Genomic DNA, 24279 nt, shown 5'->3' with positions numbered 1-24279 from the left:
ACTACATTGCCTGATCTTCAGAACAGTGGGTGGTACCAAAGAGTGAGGTAAGATTTTGCGAGATTTTCCTTGAAGGTCCATAAGAGGAAAGGACTTGCGTTTGGGGAGTGTACTGTCCACTGGTGATGTACAAATGTGCCGTTTCCTCTGAAACTAAATCCTGTGTGGGTGAAGGGGGATTCAATCATTCATTCAGTTGTATTTATTGAGGGTTTACTGTGTGCAGAGCACTGTACTAAGCACTTGGGAAGTACAATTCAGAAACAAATGAGATAATCCCTGCCCACGCTGGGTTCAAAGTCTAGAAGGGGGGGAGACAGACAACAAAACAAGACAGAACAAGTAAACAGGTATCAATAGCGTCACTTTAAATAAAAAGAATTATAGATATATGCACATCATTAATAAAAATAAATTATAGATCCCATCATTTATACAAAAAGAATAGAATTCTACTTATAAACATGTACATATATATACAAGTGCTCTGGGGTGGGGAACAGTGGGTCCGAGTCGGGGAGATGCAGGGGGGGAGGAGCAGAGGGAAAGGGAGGCTTAGTCTGGGGAGCAGAGGAAAGGGAGGGCTCAGTCTGGGAAGGCCTCCTGGAGGAGGTGAGCTTTCAGTAGGGCTTTGAAGGGGCGGTGTGCTAGTTTGGTGGATGTGCATATGTGGACTTCCAGAGACCAGGGAGGAGGCAGAGGCTAAGTGGGTAAAGGGGATGCACAGATGGGCCGTGTCCACCCCTGGACGGGGGACAGAGAGAAGCCGGAGCTGTGTGGGTGAAGGAACTGCACGGGTATTTTCCATCGCAGCAGCTTATGGAGCGAAGAAAGCATATTTGCCTCCATTTAGGAGCACATTTACAAGCTCCTGCTCATTAGCCCAGGTCACGGAGCAGTGGCCAAAACGAGGAAAGCAAGAAAATGCACCTTCCTCCACTCTCCCGGCTCATTAGTCCGGGCTCCGGAATGGCCGCGGGAGAGGGGAATGTAGCTAAGTCAGGCTTACCTGCCCTGTTGTGTTTGCATTTTTTAATATTAAAAAATGGATTTAAAAAAAATCTGAATTTGACTTTTCTTTTCCCTTTCCCTAAAGGGTCCGCAGCTTGCCACCCATCCCGATGTCTGCACCAGACCTGTGAAGCAGTGGTCACCAGGTTTGCATTAGATTGTCACATGAGTGGCAGGGGGAGATGGTGACATGTTCGATCACATTTCAACCCCTTCACCTCTGGATTGGTAGAACTGACAGGACCCCCAGACAAATTAATAAACCAACCAAACGTCTCTTGGGCAAATCGTGGCCTAGTGGATAGAGTGCAAACCTGAGCGTCAGAAGGACCTGGGTTCTAATCCCAACTCTGCCACTTGTCTCCCGTGTGACTCTGGACAAGACACTTAACTTTTCGGTGTCTCAGAGTCACCTCATCTGTAAAATGGGGATTAAGACTGTGAGCCCTGTGTGGGACAGGATTCTGTCCAACCTGATATGCTTCTATTCACCCCAGCGCTTAGTGCAGTGCCTGGCACATAGTAAGCACTTAAATACCATAATCATGGGAAGCAGCGTGGCTTAGTGGAAAGAGCACAGACTTGGGGGTCAGAGGTCACGGGTTCTAATCCCGGATCTGCCACTTATCAGCTGTGTGACTTTGGACAAGTCACTGAACTTCTTTGTGCCTCAGTTACCTCATCTGTAAAATGAGGATTATGACTGTGAGCCCCACATGGGACAACCTGATTACCTTGTATCTACCCCAGTGCTTAGAACAGTGCTGGACACATAGTAAGTGCCTAACAAATACTATCATAATAATAATAATTACTATTATCATTATTATAAATTGTATTTTGACACATCACCCCTCCCTGACCTTCATGGACCCCATGATTGTCTATTTCCTCTTGCTTCCAGGGTATCTTCGTCTGAAACCGTCTTCTTTGTCTAATTTTCCTAAGAAGGTTAGAACCATCCACATCCTCTCTGCTCATCAGTATCATCTTGACGCTTTTCATTTAGTTCCCGGATCCAATTTCTATCTCCATCTTTTTTTCCTATAATATGCTACAGATCTACTTCCATCCTTACAGTCATCACTCTCTTACCGAGCTTTCCTCACCTGTTGCCCGAACTACCATCCCGACCTCTTATCAGTCTTGGCTTCTTGCTTCATCCATCTGTAGTCTATTTTGTACACAGCGCACGAATCGTCTATCTCAAATGCCACTGGGAGCCTATCACTTCTTCCCTCAGAAATCTCCATTGACTCCCCATTGTTTCTCACATGAAATTAAAACATTTGAGCATCGGCTTCAGGAAGACACGGCTAGCAAGTTTGTTTGGGTGAAGAATGGAACCGGGAGTGCCGGGGAGAAGAGAGTAGCTGGTAAGAAGGAGCCATCTGGTGGAGAGCCTTAAAAATCGATAATGCTAAAGTAATACTACAAGGATATTATTGATTATATGTATAATTTGGAGTTCAAAGTCATAGAGAGTCCTTCAAGAATTTCTGTATGTAGGTGAATGCCCTCAAGAAGACGTGCAAATGATTGTGCGCTGCTTGGCTAAATCATCCAGGTGCCATGGATTGATGGGTCTAAAGAAAACCAGAGGTGATGTACCAGCTTACCATAAACACAAATGAAAATTAATACTGGCAGTGCAGTGCTAAACACGGTCACATTATTCGGTTATCCAGGCAGTACACGGAACAAACAATAATGATGGTATTTGTTAAGGCTTATTCTGTGCCAGGCACCGTACTAAGCTCTGGGTGGATACAAGCAAATCAAGTTGGATACAGTCCTTGTCCCATATGGGGCTTAATCCCCATTTACAGATGAGGTAACTGAGGCCCAGAGAAGTGAAGTGACTTGCCCGAGGTCACACAGTACACAAGTGGTAGAGTCAAGATTAGAATCCATGATCTTCTGACTCCAGGCCCGGGCATCATGCATCACTGCATCATGCTGATTCCTCTCTCCAACCCCTTGGTTAGATTCATCAGCATGTATGGGCTAAACAAAATGTCACATAGCGAGACAGAATCACAAACAATGAAGTTCTGGAATGAAGTCAGCCATCTTTCATGGAGGTTTAGCTCGCTGCAACTCAGCTATGCTAGGTGAGATACATGAGATGAATCACTGACAGCAGGGCACTCAAACAACTACCAATGAAGAGCTGAAATGGGGAAAGTGGAAGCAAGGAGGAAGAAAAAAACATTCTAAGATTACGGTCAAACATCATTAGGCAGTGCTGCACCCCAGTTGAAAACTGAGGGTCAAGTGCCGGGATAGACCAGCATGGTGTACTCCTTGTCAAGAAAGAAGTAGCCCTTCTTGAGCAAAAAAAAATTCATGAGCAACAAAAGACAAGGAGGCAAAAGAGAAAATATGTCAGGTACTAAGAACATCAAATATGTCAACACAGCTAAGGACAATCTTTTTGTGCAGAAGAACACACACACACACACACACACACTCCCAGATGATAATAATAATAATGTTGGTATTTGTTAAGCGCTTACTATGTTCAGAGCACTGTTCTAAGCACTGGGAGAGATACAAGGTAATCAGGTTGTTCCACGTGAGGCTCACAGTTAATCCCCACTTTACAGATGAGGTAACTGAGGCACAGAGAAGTGAAGTGACCTGCCCACAGTCACACAGCTGACGAGTGGCAGAGCTGGGAGTCGAACCCATGACCAGTGACTCCGAAGCCCAGGCTCTTTCCACTGAGCCACGCTGCTTCCCACTGATGATATTCACCATCAGTGCCATCTTCTCTGAATACAAAGGACAAACTATTTAAGAGTGTTATTTTCTCCACCTAGAACAGTATCTGATACATAACAAGTGCTTAGCAAATACCATAGTTATAAAATCAATAGGTGTCATAATTTATTATTAATTAATAATCAGTAATGCTATTTGTGATTCTATAATTTAAAATCCATGACATGTAATAGATTATTGTTTGTTCTTGTTAAAGGATTGAGGGTGCCTTCTCAGAGAAGCAGCGTAGCTCAGTGGAAAGAGCTCGGGCTTGGGAGTCAGAGGTCATGGGTTCGAATCCTGCTGCTGCCACTTGTCAGCTGTGTAACTGTGGGCAAGTCACTTACCTCATCTGTAAAATGGGGATTGACTGTGAGCCTCACGTGGGACAACCTAATTGCCCTGTATCTACCCCAGCGCTTTTAGAACAATGCTCTGCACATAGTAAGCGCTTAACAAATACCAACAATATTATTATTATCCACTGCTCTTTTTGTCTTTTACACTCCAGCTCATTTTCTTCACCCAAACAAATGACTTAACCATATTTGGTGTTTGATTCTACCACTTTCATTTCATCTGTTCATTCAACTGTATTTATTGAGCGCTTACTGTGTGCAGAGCACTGTACTAAGTGCTTGAGAAGTAAAGTTCAGCAACAAATAGAGACAATCCCTGCCCACAATGGGCTCACAGTCTAGAAGGGGGGAGACAGACATCAAAACAAGTAAACAGGCATCAGTAGCATCATTATAAATAGAATTATATATACACATCCTTAATCCAAATAGAATTATAAATGTGTACATATACACACAAATGCTGTGGGTTGAGGAGGGGACTAGAGCAAAGGGAGGAGGTCGAGGCGAGGGGGAGGGAAGGGAGAGCAGAGGAAAATGTGGGCTTAGTCTGGGAAGTCCTCCTCCACTTCCTACTCTCCACTCATCAGTATGACCTATTTTGTAAAACTACATCCCTGCCCTCTTTCAAAGGCCCCATAAAAGATCATCTCCTCTGGAGACATTCCCAAAATGGACTTCCCACCTTCCTAGCTATGCTGTCCCCTTCTCTGTTACGCCGTTTTCTGTTTATTTGTGATTGATTCATAGATTTATAGTGGACTTTTAAAAACTATTTTCTATCTGTACATTTATGTCTGCTTGTTTTCCCCCATAGAGTCGTCTTCCCACTTTTCAGAGAAGCTAGAAAGTGGATAAGAGGAAATAAAGAGTCAGTGAGAAGGAGGTGGAAATAGAATGAGAGGTCTGCATCAACTATCTGCTGCCCTCCTCTCCAGCTTCATTGAAGATACTTTTGAAAGTGTGTTTTTTTTCTGTAAAGGCAATTCTATTTTTGGCCTTATAAACAAATGGAGTGAGGAAAAATTAAAAATAAATCCACTGCTGATTTTGGAAAATAATTTACTTGAAGTAATATGGAGAAGGAGATTATTTCTTAACTTGAGGAAGAGATAGATTGTACCTAAAATGCATGGGTAATCCAACACTTCTTTGTCCCAATGGACAGCTAGGGCAAAAGTCTACAAGTGCAAGGAGCTTTTAAAAAAATACTCCTCAAAGCTGAAGATCACTGAAGTGGCCTGTGAATGATTCCTTAGGTCAAAAGCTTATTTTTTCTCACCGCGCCTTCTTCACAAACCAGGGAGTCCAAGTGACTTTAACCAGAGTTTGTGGCCTGGAGTGTGAGAACAGTACTAGAGGAACTGAACTCCTTCTCATCTTTCCAGATGAGTAGACAGTGCTGCCATTTTGTTGGCCTGTTCCTCAAAGGAATTGTTTGTCTGTAACTTCAGAAACTCTAAATGCAGCAAGATTTTTTTGAAAAGGAAGATCAAATCCCATTTTAAAAGCACTGGGTAAACTCTAATGTCAACTAGGGATGATAGAAGATTCTTAAATCTAAAATAACTGATCAGTAGGGTGAGTGGGTTAGAACTCTACCTCACATCCAATCCAATGTCACATTCATGAAGGAAAGAAAAGCAAAAAAACAGCCTTGCCAACATGACAGGTCCCAAACATGCTGGAGAAATGTTGTTGTTTTTTTCCCTTTTAGGCTGAGGTTTGGGACCTGAAATGAAACTTTTCTGATTCAATCTAAGCTAAATTTGACCCCCAGGAGAGATTGCCACAGCACTCTATACTCAGGCAATGTGTTTTCCTATGCATCTGTCACTCACTACCTGCTGCAGATGGCTTATGAAGCTCACAAGCTTTAGAAGCACTTCAGAATTTTGGGGGACTGTAGGTTACATCTGTTGGGCCTCGGGAAACTACCTAACATTACCAAAATATTCTCCTAAATTTAGTTCTTTCTCCTCCTCGATCTTCTGTTTAAATAAGACATGGCTAGGGATAGTTCAGAGGACACCAGTACTAACATGATATGAATATTTAGTGGAGTAAATGGCCAATTAATAAGCCCACTGGTGCTTAATTCATTCATTCAATCAATGAATGAATATTCAATAGTATTTATTGAGCACCTATTATGTGCAGAGCACTGTACTAAGCACTTGAATGTACAATTCGGCCACAGATAGAGAGAATCCCTGCCCAGTGACGGGCTTACGAATGAATGAATGAATGAAATGAGTGATTTTGCAAAGCTTTGGACATGTGAAGAGTGCTCAATTCATGGAGGTATTAATTTGAAGAAAGATTTTGCAGCATGGAAGGGGAAAATGAAAAGCACAAAATTGCTCATTAATCAGTTAGTCAATCATATTTATTGAGCACTTACTTTGTGCAGAGCACTGTACTAAGCACTGGGAGAGTACAATACAACAATAAATTGACACATTCCCTGCCCACAAGGAGTTTACAGCCTAGAAGGGGAGATAGATATTAATACAAATAAATGACAGATATGTACATAAGTGCTGTGGGGCCGGGAGGGGGGATGAATAAAGGGAGCAAGTCAAGGTGACACAGAAAGGAGTGTGAGAAGAGGAAAGGAGGGCTTATAGTCAGGGAAGGCTTCTTGGAGGAGAGGCCTCACTACATTTCATAGCAAGCCAATAGCATCAATCCTGAGCACAATTTTAGAAGAAATTAAGCAGCATGACTAAATGGAAAGAGCAGGTGCCTGGAATTCATAGGACCTGGCTTTTAATCCCACATCCACTACCTTCTTGCTGTGTTACACTGGGCAAATCACTTACCTTCTCTCTGCCTCAGTTTCTTCATCTGTAAAATGCAGATTTAATGCTTGTTCTCTCTCCTATTTAGACTGCAAGCCCCATGCGGAGGGAGACTGTGCCCTACCTGTTTATCTTGCATCTATCAATCAATTAATCAATGATATTTATGAGTGCTTACTATGTGCAGAGCACTGTACTGGGCACTTAATGCTCAACAATATTGCAGTGATCATTGTTGATATAACTTTCATAGCTTGAGTCCCTGTCAGAGTTTCCTTCCACCAGAGACTACAGGGAATTCAACCGATTAATCAACCAATCAATGGTATTTATTGAGTGCTATGTGAAGAGCAGTGTACTAAGTACTTGGGAGAGTATAATACAACAATTACCAGACACATTCCCTGCCCACACAAGCTTGCAGTCTAGAGGAGCCAAGACCTTTCATTATGGGTAGAATCTTGGCTTTAGCTCTCTCTTTCAGTGTTGGAGAATCCCATGCAGGGATGATTCTCTTCCTGCTTCTCTGATTTCTCCTCTTGCACCAGTGATTTCATCCGTTGCCGTTTCTAAGCCTTACCGTAGGGATGTTGTTGGCTCTCGGCGCTCAGAGAAGGTAAATCGGAGTGAAGAGAGGAAGGCACTTGTCCATTCAACTGCCCATTTCTCTGAGTTAAGTTGATCCTGGACACTCACCTTTCTCCAGTGAACCCTGACCGACACAAGCACTTCAGTTCCCCTCCGACCTCCGTACAGTTGCCGGAGTTGTAGCAGGTAAGATTTCTCCTCTCATTCCCACAAAACGTTGAGGATAGTGTGGCATGTCTAGAGGGAAAAAAGATCACACAGCAATTAATCTAAATTCAATTAAGAAGAGTTTAATTTAAATACTTATGCCCGGGGATTACCAAGATGATTGAAAATGCAGGCTGAACATTATAAAGATTGAAGCATCTTTATTGCCTTTGATCGCCTTCTCCCTGTCATTAAGATTGACAGCAAAAGTAGCTCTGTGTGTTTAGTTTTCATGGATGAGAAAAACTTTCTGCTGTTGTGCAATTAGTATTTGGGATTGTAAAGGGGGAATGGGGTAAACTATACGCTTGCTGTTTTCAGGATAATAAATCAAAAAAAGAGAAGCGAAACGTTGAGATGTGTCAAAAGAGGAAAGGAGTCTCTGATAAGAAAGGTCTTTGACTTCCAGAGCCGAACACTGCTTTCTCTACTCCCTACCTAATAATTCATAATTAAGCCAAATTCAGATCAAACTGTGTCCTAGATATGTGGCTCTAGAATCAATAGAAACCGTGCAAAACCAGAATATATCTTGCATAGTTCTGAGGTTGCGCATGTGATGAACAGCTAAGTACCAGAATCACAGCAGTTTCCACTGGCACACATCAAGTTTCCTCTTCGGTTTCTCTGGTTGATTTGTGGAGGTTCAAATACAGTGGAGTAGAGATATTAGCTCATGACATTTTTTTGGTCCTAATAAAGTTGGTTGAGACTATAATCTCCATCTTGGGAGTTGCTTAAAGGTCCCAGAACGTTCTGAGACTAATTCAACACAACGGCCCAGGCCCAGAATGGAGGTAGCCAGATTGGGGAGAAGGGGGAGAGGGGATGCATAAACAATGTTGTGACTATGACCTGGTATATGGTGGTGTAGCACAAGCCTTTGTCTGCTTTTGTTGATAATGTCCCAAAATTTCATCCTAGGAATGCGCCCACAGGAAACAGGAGCACCTACCTTCTCTCCTACTACAACCCAGCCCTCACGCTTCGCTCTGGTGCTAACCTTCTCACTGTACCTCAATCTCATCTATCTCCCGCGGACCTTTCACCCACATCCTGCCTCTAGCCTAGAATGCCCTCCCCCCTCATATCTAAAAATGACTCTCCCCAGCTTTATTGAGGTGCATCTCCTCCAAGAGACCTTCCTTGACTAAGCCCTCCTTTCCTCTTCTCCCACTCCCTTCCGCGTCACCCTGACTTGCTCCCTTTATTCATCACCCCACCCCCCCAGCCCCACAGCCCTTCTGTACATATCTGTCATTTATTTATTTATATTAATGTCTGTATTATATTAATGTCTCCCCCTCTAGACTCTAAGGTCATTGTGGGCAGGGAACGTGTCTGTTTATTGTTGTATTGTTCTCTCCCAAGTGCTTAGTGCAGTCAGTGCAATAAATACAATCAGCTGACTGACTGACTGCCGGGGACCACTTACCGGCAGAGCTTTCCGGTAAAGTTCCCGAAACACAGACACGAATAGCCATTGATCCCATCGATGCACGTGGCCCCATTGGCGCATTGGTGGCCTCTGCAGTTGTCCACGTCAACCTCACAGTTCACACCTGTGTAACCGGGCTCACAGACACACACGTAGCTGGCGACTCGGTCGGAACAGTTGCCGTGAACGCAGGGGTTGGATAGGCATTCGTCAACGTTGATCTCACAGCGCATCCCCGTCCATCCCACTGGACACGCACATCGATAGGAATCGTAGGTGTCCTCACAATCTCCCCCATGGAGACAGGGCGCCGAGCCGCAGGCATCCACACGCAGACAGCCCGTCACCACCGAGTTGGCGGAGATTTTGAGAAACTGTTCTTCCTGAGGCTTTTCAGCGTGCCCATCGGTGCTTTCAAAGTAAGAGAGATAAATGCCGCTGATTTCTATTGAGCTCAGGCACCCTCTGAGGCCATCCAGATGGTCAAAAGCCCTGTCCCCCACGTAAATGTCCGTCTCTTCCTTCAGAAAGTTGAGGTTGCCAGTGGCGACCGTACTAGTCACGGTGGATTTTGGACCATCCACTTGCATTTTCCACCTGGAAGACTGAGTTAGGGGATCGGTCATGGAGAGGGCTACTTGGTGCCAGGTGGCATCGCTCACTGACTGCGGACTTGTTAGGCTCAGCACGTAAAAGCTGTTGCCACTTTGCAGCTGGAAAAGTAATTTAGACTCTCGGATGGCAACGGTAATGAACTCCGGTTCCTTCTCGGCGTAAAGTAGGACGGTGTCGGTGTCCCTGGTCCGGAAGCCGAGAGTGACGTTGGTGAGATCTCTGGTAATCTTCCCGTTGCTTCTGTAAAATATTGCACTGCTACGTCCATTGAAAAGGGCGCTAGCAATACCTGCAATAGAAAATAGTATCCTCTAGACTGTAATCTCACAATGGGCAGGGATGTGTCATATTGTTGGGCTGTGCTTTCTCAAGTGCTTAGTATAGTGCTCTGCACACAGTAAGCACTCAATAGGTACAGTTGACTGATCGATTCACAGTTAGCTGGATCTTTCTGGCCCTCAGAAAAGGCTGCTAAGGTCCAACCTCTCCAGCTTAATCTTTCTGAAATATGAACATTCTTTTCTGGTGGATTTAAGACGTTTTCTAATAGAAATAACAATTTGGCTCTACGTAGCATCTTTCCAATGATGAGCCCAAAGCACTTTTCACATTTATTGTCCCCTTTAGACTGTTAGCTTGCTGTGAGCGGGGGATATGGCTGTTATATTGTTATACTGTATTCTCCCAAATGCTTAGTACGGTGCTCTGCACACAGTAAGTGTGAAATAAATACAATTGACTGATTTATTGTTTGATTTGTCTTCCTAACCCCTGTGAAAAGAAAGCAGTCAGGAATTCTTATTCGTCTCCATTTTGGGGATGAGAAAACCGAGACATAAGGACAATAAGAAAGGCAGTGGCAGAACTTGGTGTCTTAACTCTTAGACTAATTTGCCAGACCAGAAGCAAAGTGTTGGTTAGATATGTAGAAATAGGAGTAGAAGTGATAACATCAGTGTTATAGGATTAATTTGTTGTCAACTTTGCTAAATATACCGATCTAAGTGCTAAGGGTAATTACAAGAGAAAGATACGGCAAGGTCTTTCTTTCCTTTGGCAAGGCTTATTGTCTAATTTGCCCTTTATAGCGGCCATCTGGATGAGCGTTGTCTTTTTCTTCATGGTACTTGTTAATGTTGATATTTGTTAGGCGCTTACTATGTGCCAAGCACTGTTCTAAGCGCTGGAGTAGACACAGGGGAATCAGGTTGTCCCACGTGGGGCTCACAGTCTTAATCCCCATTTTACAGATGAGGTAACTGAGGCACCGAGAAGTTAAGTGACTTGCCCAAAGTCAGCTGACAAGTGGCTGAGCCGGGATTCGAACCCATGACCTCTGACTCCAAAGCCCGGGCTCTTTCCACTGAGCCACGCTGCTTCTCTAAGCAGCGCTTGTTAAGCGCTTACTATGCGTCGGGCACCATAGTAAGCGCTGGGGTAGATACAAGCTACTCCAGGTTGTACACATTCCATGTCCCAAATCCTCCTCATTTTACAGATGAGATAACTGAGGCAAGAGAAGTTAAGTCACTTGCCCAAGGTCAAACAGAAGACAGGTGGTGGAGTCAGGATTAGAACTCAGGTCCTCTGACTCCCAGGCCCACGCTCTATCTACTAGGCCATGCTGCTACTATTGCTGATGATGTTGATGACTCTCACTAGGCCACCCTGCTTCTCATCTCCACCCTCTTCTTCCTCTGAAGAATCTGATCTAATTTGTAGATTACATGCTAGAGATTAATCTCAAACTGATTCAGTGTTTTTGTTTCTTGACCTCTGTTTGACTTGACAAGAGAACCTTAACAAGAACGGTGACTTGACTATAGCGGTAAATTTGGTACTGGAAGGCTGACATGCATGCTTAGTACAGTGCTCTGCACACAATAAGCACTCAATAAATGATTGAATGAATGAATGAATGACACTGAGAAGTAGAAATTAGACCTAAAGTGCCAGCACACTAATCTGAAAAAATTGACCTGCTTTAGAAACATGAGTTTCAACAACTATACCAATAAAACCTTTGGTTTCTGTTTAAGGAAAATGCCGAACAAGCGTAAAGTTTTATTTTCTTGGTTCTGTGAGTTGTCATATCTATCAGCCTCTTTTCCCTGCATATTTGGTTAAAGATAGAGGCAAACTCACTATTTCCTTGTTGTGGTCAGGGAATGAGCCTACCAGCTGTGTTGTATTGTATTCTCCCAGTCTCTTTGTACAGTGCTCTGCACACGTTAAACGAACAGTAAATATGATTGATCGATTGCTCTGCCCACAGTCAGTGCTCAATAAATACCATTAATTTGATTGATTGATTGATTTCACTTAACATACATTAACCCTACTTTACTTCACTGTGAAAATATTTCTGTTCAAAATGAGCTCTTTCTGGGGATCAGGTTAAATTCAATCTTTTTTTCCCTACATTCCACTTTAACTTCAGAAAGGGAAGAGAAATGAAAGCAAGACAAGAAAGGTCTGATCAGTGGCCAGAACTTCAGGTTTTTTCATGCGCGTAAGGAGATACCATTTGAATGACTACATCTTGCTAATACCCTCGTGGGATTATGGATTTAAACTTTATTATCAGAAGAGGAATTAAGATTCCCACTGTATCCATTCCAGAGCAGAAGACCATTCGAAAGTTAATGCAAGAGAAGATCCTCTCATTGCTCTACAATAAAAAATGAGGGGCGCTGAGGACATTGACAGATGAAGGAGGCAGTTCCAGCCTCAACTAAGCAGCCCCCGTGCTTCGAATAAGTGCAGATAAAAGCTGCTTTAGGGAAGACCATCTTAATCTTCAGCCTCAGTGCCTTCTTTTGAAGTACTCTTTCCAGAGGGACCCAAAGTAAACTGGACTTAATTAGCGATATGTTTCCAACATAAGCGGCATCCCCAAATCTGCAGTGCAAACAAAGGTGATTTCGCCGTCATTAAAATAATCCATCACTGTCATTAAAATAAACAATCAATTGATTAAAATAATCAATCCAAAGAAACAATTACACTGAGTTCTACCAAGAGGACTTCTTTGAGAGTGAAATGGAGAGTAAAAGAGGGTCGTCATTACAAAGAAGGTTGTCCTTGATCAATGCAGTCACAACAGCCTCCTCAGAGCCCGTTTGCCTAGACTCCACGGAAGCGTAGACTGTAAGCTAGAGGCGGGCAAGGAACGTGTCTTCCAACTCCGTTTTACTGTACTCTCCCAAGCACATAGTATAGTGCTTTGCACCCGGTAAGCACTTAATAAATACAGTTGATCGATTGATTGAGTCTCCCCATTTGGAAACCAGCAAGCATCCCACTAGACTATAAGCTCCTTGTGGACAGGGCTCGACTCTCTTGTACTCTTCCAAGTGTTTAGGGCAGCTCTCCGCACACATTAAGCGCTCAATAATCGACTGAAATCACATCGCTTCCATAATGCTGGGTTACTCCCTTGATCGAAGAACATGAGAGAGTCCCACCTTCACCATTCTGGCCCGTCTGGGACTCATTAAGGACAAGTCTTGAGATACCTGAGAAGATCTCTTCTCAACTCCGTTTGAAGTGGATGTTTGCTGTCAGATAAAAGCAGGAGAGGAAGAGGGTTTGGAACAGCAGATGGCCTCCTGTATGAAGGAGCCTGGTTTCTACAAGTGGATCTTTCTGGAGACAGAATTAAAGTGCCCAACTTGGGGATCAAGTGGGGAGCCTTGAGCCGTACTTACACTCAAATCCTCGGGGCACCAACTGGCACCGCGCTTCCGGAGGGCAGGGGCTGAGTTCACACCACTTTACTTCCTCACAGGCCTTTCCCGCCGTGTTCGGGGGGCACGAGCAGGTGAAGTCATCCCAGATGGAGTAGCAAACCCCTCGGTTGTGGCAGGGGCTGGACTAGATGGAAAAGGGAAGGATGGAAAAGACTTCAGCTGGGGAGACTGGAATTCATAGGGAAGGCAAGGGGGATCAAAGGTAACTACAACTCCTGCAGAGAAAAGAGGATCAAGCAGGGCTTTTGTGAGCCAGGTCTGCGATCTTGGATAAGAAAGAGGGACAAGTCCTCAAGGGAAGGGTTGCTGCCTACCCCATGTATCTCCCAAGCACTTAGAGAAGTAGCATGGCTCAGTGGAAAGAGCACAGGCTTAGGAGTCAGGGGTCATGGCTTCTAATCCTGGCTCCACCACCTGTCAGCTGTGTGACTTTGGACAAGTCACTTAACTTCTCTGTGCCTCAGTCACCTCATCTGTAAAATGAGGATTAAGACTGTGAGCCTCACGTGGGACAACCTGATTACCCTGTATCTACCCCAGAGCTTAGAACAGTGCTTGGCACATAGTAAACGCTTAACAAATACCAATATTATTATTATTATTATTACAGTTCTCTGCGTGCAGTAAATCTTCAATAAATACCACAGATTGATTGGCTGATGGAAAAAGGCAGGAAACTGAAACAGAGAGCGATGTCAGCAAAGAGAAAGAAGCAGGTAAATTCTAGAATTCTGTCGTAATGTGGGATGGCCCTTAAAGTTACTGCTGGTTAAGGTTATATCCCTATCTCCTGGCCTTCACATTTACCCTCATCTGTAAAATGGGGATGAAGACTGTGAGCCTCACGTGGGACAACCTCATTCCCCTGTATCTCCCCCAGCGCTTAGCACAGTGCTCTGTACGTAGCAAGCGCTTAACAAATACCAACATTATTATTATTATTATGGCCCTGCAGAGAGAACATGGAGGGGCAGGTTAAGAAGACAGAAGGGCAGAGAGGCAGAGGGAGAGGAGACAGACATGGACATGGGCAAAACACACACACACACACACAGAGCTGGGCACATATACACTTATACACACATGGCTTGCCCTGAGAAGCTTCTGCTCTGGGCAGTGAGGAGGAGAGATGCACCTTTCCTCCCTCCCTCCCCAGCTGCCCCTTCCCACCTGACAGGAAGTCCACCTCAGTCACTCTGCTGATGCTTTAGGGGCAGCCACTCAAAGTTTCTAGAGTAGGGACCAAGCCGGAACCTCTGTGAAGCAACATAGCCTAGCGGGACGAGCCCGGGCCTGGGAGTCAGAAGACCTGGGTTTTAATCCCGACTCCACCACTTGTCTGCCGTGTGATCTTGGGCTTCTCCGTGCCTCTGTTTCCTCAACTGCAAAATGGGGAATCTGCTTTCCTTCCTCCATAGAGTGTGAGCCCCATGTGGGTCTTCCAATGACCTTGTTATCTACCCAGCACTTAGTATTTGTTCAATGCTTACTATGTGCCAAGCACTTGTACTATTATTATTATTATTGTAATTATTATTAGTAGTGATATCATTAAAGGCGCAACAGCAGTAGGAGCCATAAGAATCCCCATCGAGGGTCCGGAGCATTCTGCCAACCATGGGAAGAGATCCTCGCAACCTTCTCAGAAGCAGGAACCATCCACAGCCTTCTCCTGCTCTCCATTGCCGGCATAGGACTGTAAGCTCGCTGTGGGCAGGGAACGTGTCTACCAACTCTGTTGTAGACATGCCGCACTTTCCCAAGCACTTAGTATAGTGCTCTGCACAAAGTAAGTACTCAGAAGATACCATTGATGATGATATTCCCACTTTCTCCCCTCAAGATCTGAGGTCACACCACCACAAGCCCAGAGTGTTCAGTGGAGAGGAGGTCACGGTCATCGACGAGAGGCCGCGGCAGCCACGGAGGAGCAGACAGAGAAGCTACACTCTGGTAACAGCTTCCAGTGCTGCCTAAGTAAGTCTGTCGATCAGTGGTATTTATTGAGCACTTCCTGTATGCAAAGCACTGTGTTAAGCGCTAATAGACACATTCCTTGCCCACAGTGAGCTTACAGTCAAGAAGGAGAGAGCTGGCGGTTCTAGGTTGGGTCTAGGCCCCTGGCTCCAGCCTTGGCTTCAGCTGCCTCCTTCTCATTCATTCATTCAATTGAATTTATTGAGCGCTTACTGTGTGCATAGCATTGTACTAAGCGCTTGGAAAGTAGAATTTGGCAACAGAGACAATCCCTACCTATGAACTGCCATGTCCCACACTTGCAAATTCATAAAAACCAGGGCTTTAAGTATGGTCAAATAGTCACTGCGTAGAAGAGAAGCAGTGTGGTCCAGTGGACAGAGCATGAAGCTGGGAGTCAGAGGACCTGAGTTCTAGTCCCAGCTCTGCCGCTTGTCTGCTGTGTGACCTTGAGTGAGTCACTTAACTTTTCTGTGCCTCAGTTACCTCATCTGTCGAATGGGAATTAAGACTGTGAGCCCCATGTGGGGCAAGGACTCTGTCCAACCTGATTACCTTGAATTTACCTCAGCGCTTAGGACAGTGCCTGGCACTTAATAAGCGATTCACAATTTCCATAAAAAAGGGATACAAGTGGAATATTTGTTGGGCTCTATTCATCACCATTAGATTACAAGCTCACTGAAAGTAGAATTCTGCTGTAGTCTCTTGATGTCTAGTACGGTGTTCCGAATAGAGTAGTTGCTCACAGAGCCCCTCTTTACGGAGAGCAAAACAGAATCCAGAAGGGGTGCATTCACTTGACCAACACCTGGCTGCCCACCAGAGGATACAGTCAGTCAATGGTATTTATTAACCGCTTCCTGTGTGCAGAGCACTGTACTAAACACTTAGGAGAGTACAGTACCACAATAAACAGATATATCCCCTACCCACAGTGAGCTTACAGACTAGTGGGGGAAACAGACATTAAGAGAAATAAATAAATTACAGATATGTCCATGAGTGCTCTGGAGCTGGGACAGGGGACGAATAAAGGGAGCAAGTCAGGGAGATGCAGAAGGGAACCAAAGAATAAAAAAAGACGTCTTAGGGAAGGCCTCGTGGAGGAGATGTGCCTTTGAAGGTAAGGCTTTGAAGGTGGGGAGAGACATTCTCTGTCCGATATGATGAGGGAGGGTGTTCCAGGCCAGAGGCAGGATGTGGGCGAGAGGTTGGCGGCGACAAAGACAAGATCAAGGTACAGTGAGAATATTGGCGTTAGTGGAGCAAAGTGTGACCCTTTCAAAGTCGTAAGCTCTTTGAGGGAAGGGAATGTGTCTGTTCATTATTGCGTCTTCTGCTATCGACCTATAGCACCTCCATGGATACCCAGAATGCCCCGCCTCCATCTGCCATCGTTCTGGTAATCTATCTGTAAAGTTTTCTTGGTGAAAATATGCAAGTGGTTTACCACTGCCTTCTTCCATTTACTATTGTTTTCTTCCGCACAGCAAACTTGAGTCTCCGTCCTCGACTCTCTCCCGTGCCACTGCTGCCCAGCAGAGGTGAGTGTCTTATTGTGAAAACAATAATATTTATTGTACTTAACTGCTTACTATGCGCTAAGCATTATTCTAAGTGTTGGGGTAGATACAAGTTAATCAGATTGGACACAGTCCCGTTCCATGTGGGGCTGTCACTCTTAATCCCCATTTTACAGATGAGGTAACTGAGGCTCAGAGAAGTGAAGTGACTTGCCAAGGTCACACAGTAGCAATGTGGCCGAGCTGGAATTAGAACCCAGGTCCTTCTGACTCCCGGTCTTGTGATTTATCCACTAAGCCATGCTGCTTCTCATTATACCCTCCCAAGTGCTCACTCTGCTCTGCACACAGCAAGTGCTCAATAAATATGATTGAATGAATGGATGAATGAATGAATGAGTATATGGGCTGGGTTGTAATAGGAGAGAAATGAGGTGAGATAGGAGGGGGAAAGGTGAGTGAATGCCAAGATTAGGGCCCCTAGGCCAGCCTAAGAAGCCTCAGCAAAAATAGCGAGGGTTCCCACCAATGACTAAGCTCACTGCTCTCTGTGGAAATGAAGGGTGCTTGGACCAAGCTTTTGGCATTGTGGTGTGAGGCTTAAGGACATTGAAAAGTAAAAGGTGTGGTCCCTATACCCTCCTGTAGACTGTAACCTCATTGTGGGCAGGGAATATGTCTGTTATATTGTTATACTCTCTCAAGTGACGCTCTGGGCATGTCACTCCCCTCCTCAAAAACCTCCGGTGGTTGCCTATCAACCTTCACATGAAACAAAAACTCCTCACTCTTAGCTTCAGAGCTCTTCATCACCTGGCCCCCCTCCTACCTCACTTCCCTTCTCTCTTTCTACAGCCCAGCCCGCACACTCCGCTCCTCTGCCGCTAACCTCCTCACGGTCCCTCGTTCTCTCCTGTCCTGCCGTCAACCCCTGGCCCACGTCCTACCTCTGGCCTGGAACGCCTTCCCTCCTCACATCCACCAAACTAACTCTTTTTCCCTCTTCAAAGCCCTGCTGAAAGCTCACCTCCTCCAGGAGGCCTTCCCAGACTGAGCCCCCCCTTTCCCTCTGCTCCCCTTCCCACCTCCTCCCTCCACCCTCTGCTCTTCCACCTTCCCCTCCCCTCGGCACTGTGCTCATCTGTATATATTATTTATTACCCTATTCATTTTGTTAATAAGGTGTATATCTCCTTGATTCTACTTATCTTGATGATGTCTTGTTTTTGTTTTGTTCTGTTTGGCTTTGCTGTCTGTCCCCCCGTTTAGACTGTGAGCCCATCATTAGGCAGGGATTGTCTCTAGCTGTTGCCGAATTGTACATGCCAAGCTTTTAGTACAGTGATCTGCACATAGTAAGCACTCAATAAATACTACTGATTGACTGAATGAATGAATCAATGCTCTGCACCAAGTAAGCACTCAATAAATACGACTGACTGACTGGCTGAAGAAGTCTACAGTGTCATTGTAAAGCATAAATTGAGAAGCAGCTTGGCCTAATGGACGGAGCATGGGCTAGGAAGTCAGAAGGACCTGAGTTCTAATTCCAGCTCTGCCGCTTGTCTGCTGTGTCCTTGGGTAAGTCACTTCACTTCGCTGTACCTCAGTTACCTCATCTGTAAAATGGGGATTAAGATTGGGAGCTCCTTGTGGGACATGGACAGTGCATCAATTTGATTAATTTTGTATCTACCCAGTGCTTAGTACAGTCCCTGGTACTTTGTAAGTGCTTAACAAATATTATAAAAAATAGTAATGGGGAGATACAAAGACAGTTCTTTTACAAATAATGGGAATAGAAGGAAAAGCAAAGATAGAACTAGAAACAATTGCTTAAACAGGTGAATAGAAGAACAAAGCCATGAATAATAAAGTGGAGATTGCTCATTTCTACAAGTGTTTAGACAACACAACCTGGGGTAATGGAAATCAATCAGGGATGCTTCCTGAGGGAGGTGGGATTTCCTAGTGGCAAGAGCACAGACTTTAAAGCCAGAGGTCGTGGGTTCTAATCCTGACTCCACCACTTGTCTGCAGTGTGACCTTGGGCAAGTCACTTAACTCCTCTGTGCCTCAGTTACCTCATCTGTAAAATGGAGGTTGAGACTGTGAGCCCCACATGGGACAACCTGATTACCTTGTATTTAACCCCAGCACTTACAACAGTGCTTGGCACCTAGTAAGCGCTTAATAAATACTATAATTATTATCATTATTATTAAGAGGGCTTCGAAGATGGAGAGGGCTCAATGGCTTTTCCTAGCTTTTTGCTCTACACATTTATTAAGCAAACCCCACAGTCTGACTATATCAGCCTGTTTATAAATCTGGTAAAATCAGTACCCATTACGATTACTTATAGGCAAGACTAAAATCCCGACCCCACCCGTGAAAATGTGCGTTGGAAAAACTCCTCGCTGACCTTACAGAGGTTGTCTCCAGAACAGCCAGGGGTCACGTTCACAAGAAGCTGATTCCCAGTTGAGTTGTCCGGCAGGAGAGGGAAAAACTCCAGTCGTTGGTTATTTAATCTCACATCTTGGATGCAGCCTTTGAAATAGCCACCGTTCATTTCAGTCTCATGTTGCCCTGGTAAGCCTCCAATATAGAGGACATCTCCAACTTGGATTTTTGGAGGGGGACCAAGAATGAAGCCTAGATTTTGCGAAGATTGAAACACCTCAGTCTTATCTGGATCCATTTTTAAAGCTATCAGGTGCATATTCCCATCACTCAGCATAGTTTTCCCTAACAATTTGGGCCAATTAGGAATCAGGAGGGCTAATCTTCCTTGGACCAGCCAGACTCGAATGTACTGAGATGCGTTATTCTCCAGAGCCAGTAATAAACCAGATGATCTTCGGGTTCGAACGAACATGGAGAGAGTGATGTTCTGGTCCAGACTTTCTTCAACTGTGAAAGCGGCATATCCCATGGAGTCATCCTGTCCAAATCTACCGGCTGTGTACTCTTCAAGGATTGGGGGTGTCCCCGTATAAGGAGAAAAACAAAAATCATCAGAATTCAGCACAAATGAATGAGAATACAAAAGTTACCTATTTCAATCAGTCGTATTTATCGAGCCCTCACTGTGTGCAGAGCACTGAATTAAGAGCTTGGAAGAGTAAGATATAAGACAGTTGGTGGACATGTTCCCTGCCCACATTGAGCTTAGCCATTTCTGATGGTTTAAAAATAATGAACTTTCTCTGGAAAATATCAGTTTCTCCTGCCTATCTTTGTATAGTACTTGTTAAGCTCCCTCTCAGGGTGGCACCTGGAGAGTTTCCAGTCGTCTACCAGTCTCGGCTGTGGGAGGGAGAGCCAAGCAGAGGCTTCCATTCCTAGCTTGCCAGTGGCTAGCGAGTGGAAGGCAATCTGCCACAAGTCAAAACTCACCCACGCTGGGCAGCAGCGGCGTGGGAGAGAGTCGAGGGCGGAGACTTGAGTTTACTGCGCAGGAGTTGACAAGGGTAAACCACTTCCAGACTTTTACCGAGAAAACTCTATGGATATACTACAGGAGCGATTTCGGATGGAGAGAGTGGCGTTCTGGGCGAGATGTGTCTGTGGTGTGGCTATGGGTTGGAAATGACTCGACGGCATAAGACAAGACTAGTTAAGTGTGTAGTCTTTGCCGATCACTGTACTGTAATAAGCACTAGGGTAGATACAAGGTAGTTGTGTTGGACACAGATTCTTTCCCAAAGGGGCCGACAGTCTAAGTAGCGGGGAGTAGGATTTTACTTCATTTTACAGACGAGGCAGCTGAGGCATAAAAAATTTAAGTTACTGGCTCAAGATCACAAAGTGGACAAGAGGCAGAGTTGGGTTTAGAACCAGGTCCTCTGAGTCCCAGGCCTGTACTCTTTTCACTAAGTTCTACTGCTTATCTCCCACTGAACTGTAAATACCTTAAATGCCATGTCTACTAACTTTATTGTACTCTACCGAGTTCTTAATACAGTGCTCTGCACAGTATGTGTTCAATAAATACCGCTTTTCCCATACTTTATCCTCCTCTCTTACTGTATCGTATATTTCATGGGGACAATCAGGCCTTTATGTAGACAAGCATTGATTCCAGCCTGACTAAGCACTTCTCTTTGCCCTGAGAACTTGAAAATAATCAAGGCTGCTATAACATTTCAAGGCTTGGGTAGCTGACTTCCAGTTGAGACTCTGGATTACAGTAACAAGACTAAAAAGGACTTTCTGGGGACCAGTGGAAGTATCACAGCCTTTCATCAGTGCAGGGCACCAGAAGATCCAGTGTGCACCACTTTGACTGTTTCATAATCATGGCATTTGTTAAAGGCTATGTGCCAAGCGCTGTACTAAGCGCTGGGGTGGATACAAGCAATTGGGTTGAATGCAGTCCCTGTTCCATATGGGACTCATAGTCTCAATCCCCATTTTACAGATGAGATAAATGAGGCACAGGGAAGTGAAGTGACTGGCCCAGGGTCACACAGCAGACAAGTGGCAGGGCCGGGATTAGAATCCATGTTTAGTTTTGTTCCATGGCTACAGACTGCCTCCTTAACCCCGGTCGCTGATTCAGAACTGGCCCTTGGGAAACACTGAGTCAGTGGGCACGAGACTGTACTCGGTGCAGCCCATCACCATTATGGGAAAGAGAACTAAAGCAGATATATCTTCCCTACAGTGGAAAGGGACAAAATTGGACAAGTGGGTGGCCCAGGACTTTGGCCGCTTGCTTGCTGAAGGGAGAGTAGCTCAGCTGAAAGCACTCGGGGCATCTAAACAGCCCTATTTTGGAATGCCTGGCTCTTATTAATAATAATAACAATAATAACAACACCTCACTATTGGTTTTAAAGCATTTAATCAACTTGCCCCCTCCTACCTCACCTCGCTACTCTCCTACTATATCCAAGCCGACACATTTCGTTCCTTTAATGCTAACCTTCTCACTGTACCTCAAACTCGTCTGTCTCGCCGCCAACTTTTTGCCCACATCCTACCTCTGGCCTGGAATGCCCTCCCTCCTCATATCTGACAGATAATTGCTCCCCCCCACACTTTACAGCCTTATTGAAGGCACATCTCCCCCAAGAAGCCTTCCCTGATTAAGCCCTCTTCTCCTCTTCTTCCACTCTCTTCTGTGCCCTCTTACTTGCTCCTGCATTCATCCTCCCTCCCATTCCCACAGCACTTATGTATATATCTGTAATTTATTTATCTATTTATCTATCTGTTTGCTTATCTATTTATGTATTTATATTCATGTCTGTCTCCCCCACTAGCCTGTGATCCAGTTGTGGGCAGGTCTCCTTGTTGTTGTATTGTACTCTCACAAGTGCTTAGCACAGTGCTTTGCACACAGTAAGTGCTCAATAAATACAATTGAATTGAATCAAATTGAATAACAAAAATAATAATAGTATTTGTTAAGCGCTTATTATGTGACAAGCACTATGCTAAGCACTGGGGTCGATACAAGATAATCAGGTGCCATGTAGGAGTAGTCTTTGTAGGAGGGAGAACAGGTATTGAATCTCCATTTGGCAGATGAGGGAACTGAGGCCCAGAGAAGTCAATTGACTTGCCCAAGGTCACACAGCAGGCAAGAAGAGGAGAAGGTGGGATTAGAACCCAGGTCCCCTGACTGCCCGGGCTTGGGTCTTTCCACTAGGCCATGCTTCTTCTCCAGCAGCATAAGTAAGGGAAAGTCAGGAAACAGAAAAATTGTTCACTCTGCAGTTTGGTTAGAATGTTTTTAGGAAATTAGCATTCTAGGCCAATTACCAGGTGAAAGGTGCACTAAGGGAGAACTAGATGTAAAGAAATATTGAGCTGGCCTTTCACAATGTAAATAATAGAAGTACTAAATATTTAGAATTCAAGAATTACACTGTACTCCTCATGAATAAGCCAAGAAAATGTTCGCTAATTTCATACCTTTCACCAGTGTGGCTCACAAGAGAATGGGTGGGGAAGCAGCGTGGCTCAGTGGAAAGAGCCCGGGCTTGGGAGCCCGAGGTCATGGGTTCGAGTCCCAGCTCTGCCACTTGTCAGCTGTGTGATTGTGGGCAAGTCACTTCACTTCTCTGTGCCTCAGTTACCTTATCTGTAAAATGGGGATGAAGACCGTGAGCCTCACGTGGGACAACCTGATTACCCTGTATCTCCCCCAGCGCTTAGAACAGTGCTCTGCACATAGTAAGCGCTTAACAAATACCAACATTATTATTATGAAATTTAACCTCACAGTGTGAAGATAAGTAAAACACTACCAAACACAAAGATTATTCTTTATCAGTCCCATTCACACACACTTTGCTCTGCCATCAATAATGAAACCCTTGACTCCAAAGACTCCACACTATAAACATACATATACCCACCTTTATCCTGAATTTTGAAATAGCTTAAGCCAAGGAGCAGAATAAGTAATACTATGCTGGATATTATCCGGGCTAATACACCCCCAGACTCTGTGACTGTTTGGGATCCTTGCAAGCGCCTCCAAATTGCAAAGTGAGAATTGGAATATTATTAGTAGTGGTGCTAGTAGTGGTAATAATAATAATAATAATAATAATGGTATTTTAGAGTGCTTACTATGTGCCAAGCACTGTTCTAAGCACTGGGGTAGGTATAAGCTAATCAGGTTGTCCCACATGGGCCTCACAGTCTTAATCCCCAGGATACTGATGAGGTCACTGAGGCACAGAGAAGTTAAATGACTTGCCCAAAGTCACAAAGATGATAAGTGGCAGAGTCAGGATTAGAACCCATGACCTCTGACTCCCAAGCCCGGGCTCGTTTCACTAAGCCAAGCTGCTTCTCTAGTAGTAGTCGTTGTCAGAGTAATAATCTTTTGAGCACCCACTTGGTGCTTCAGGGAAGTACAGAATAAAGACATGACATATTCCATGCCCACAAGGAGCTTACCCCTAAAATCAAAGACAAACATAATCATATTTTATTCTTCTTCTCATCATTACATTATATAATAATAATATAATAAGGATATTTGTTAAGTTCATATTATGTGTCAAACATGATTTTAAATACTGGGGCAGATACAAGATAGCCAGGTTGGACAGTCCCTGTCCCATATGGAGCTCACGGTCTTAATCCCCATTTTATAGATGCGGTAACTCAGGCACAGAGAAGTGAAGTGATTTTCCAGGGTCACCCAGCAGGCAAGTGGCGGGGTCAGGATTAGAACCCAGCTCTTTCTGACTCCCAGGCCCATGCTGT

General features: G+C 44.6%; 1 protein-coding gene across 2 annotated transcripts in view; it reads right to left on the bottom strand.

The window, feature by feature from the left end:
* CRB1 (crumbs cell polarity complex component 1) overlaps positions 1–24279 on the bottom strand; it is a 175365-nt gene that overhangs the window by 52826 nt on the left and 98260 nt on the right. For both annotated transcript variants that reach the window (XM_029064005.2, XM_029064006.2), the window contains 4 exons: positions 19469–20016; positions 13499–13664; positions 9171–10077; positions 7637–7765 (listed from right to left, as the gene is read on the bottom strand). In XM_029064005.2, the coding sequence (XP_028919838.1) occupies positions 7637–7765; positions 9171–10077; positions 13499–13664; positions 19469–20016 (1750 nt within the window). The remainder of the gene's footprint in view (positions 1–7636; positions 7766–9170; positions 10078–13498; positions 13665–19468; positions 20017–24279) is intronic.

This window comes from Ornithorhynchus anatinus, chromosome 4 (genome assembly GCF_004115215.2).
Source record: "Ornithorhynchus anatinus isolate Pmale09 chromosome 4, mOrnAna1.pri.v4, whole genome shotgun sequence".
Lineage (NCBI taxonomy): Eukaryota > Metazoa > Chordata > Mammalia > Monotremata > Ornithorhynchidae > Ornithorhynchus > Ornithorhynchus anatinus.
This window is presented reverse-complemented; position numbering and strand designations above follow the sequence as displayed.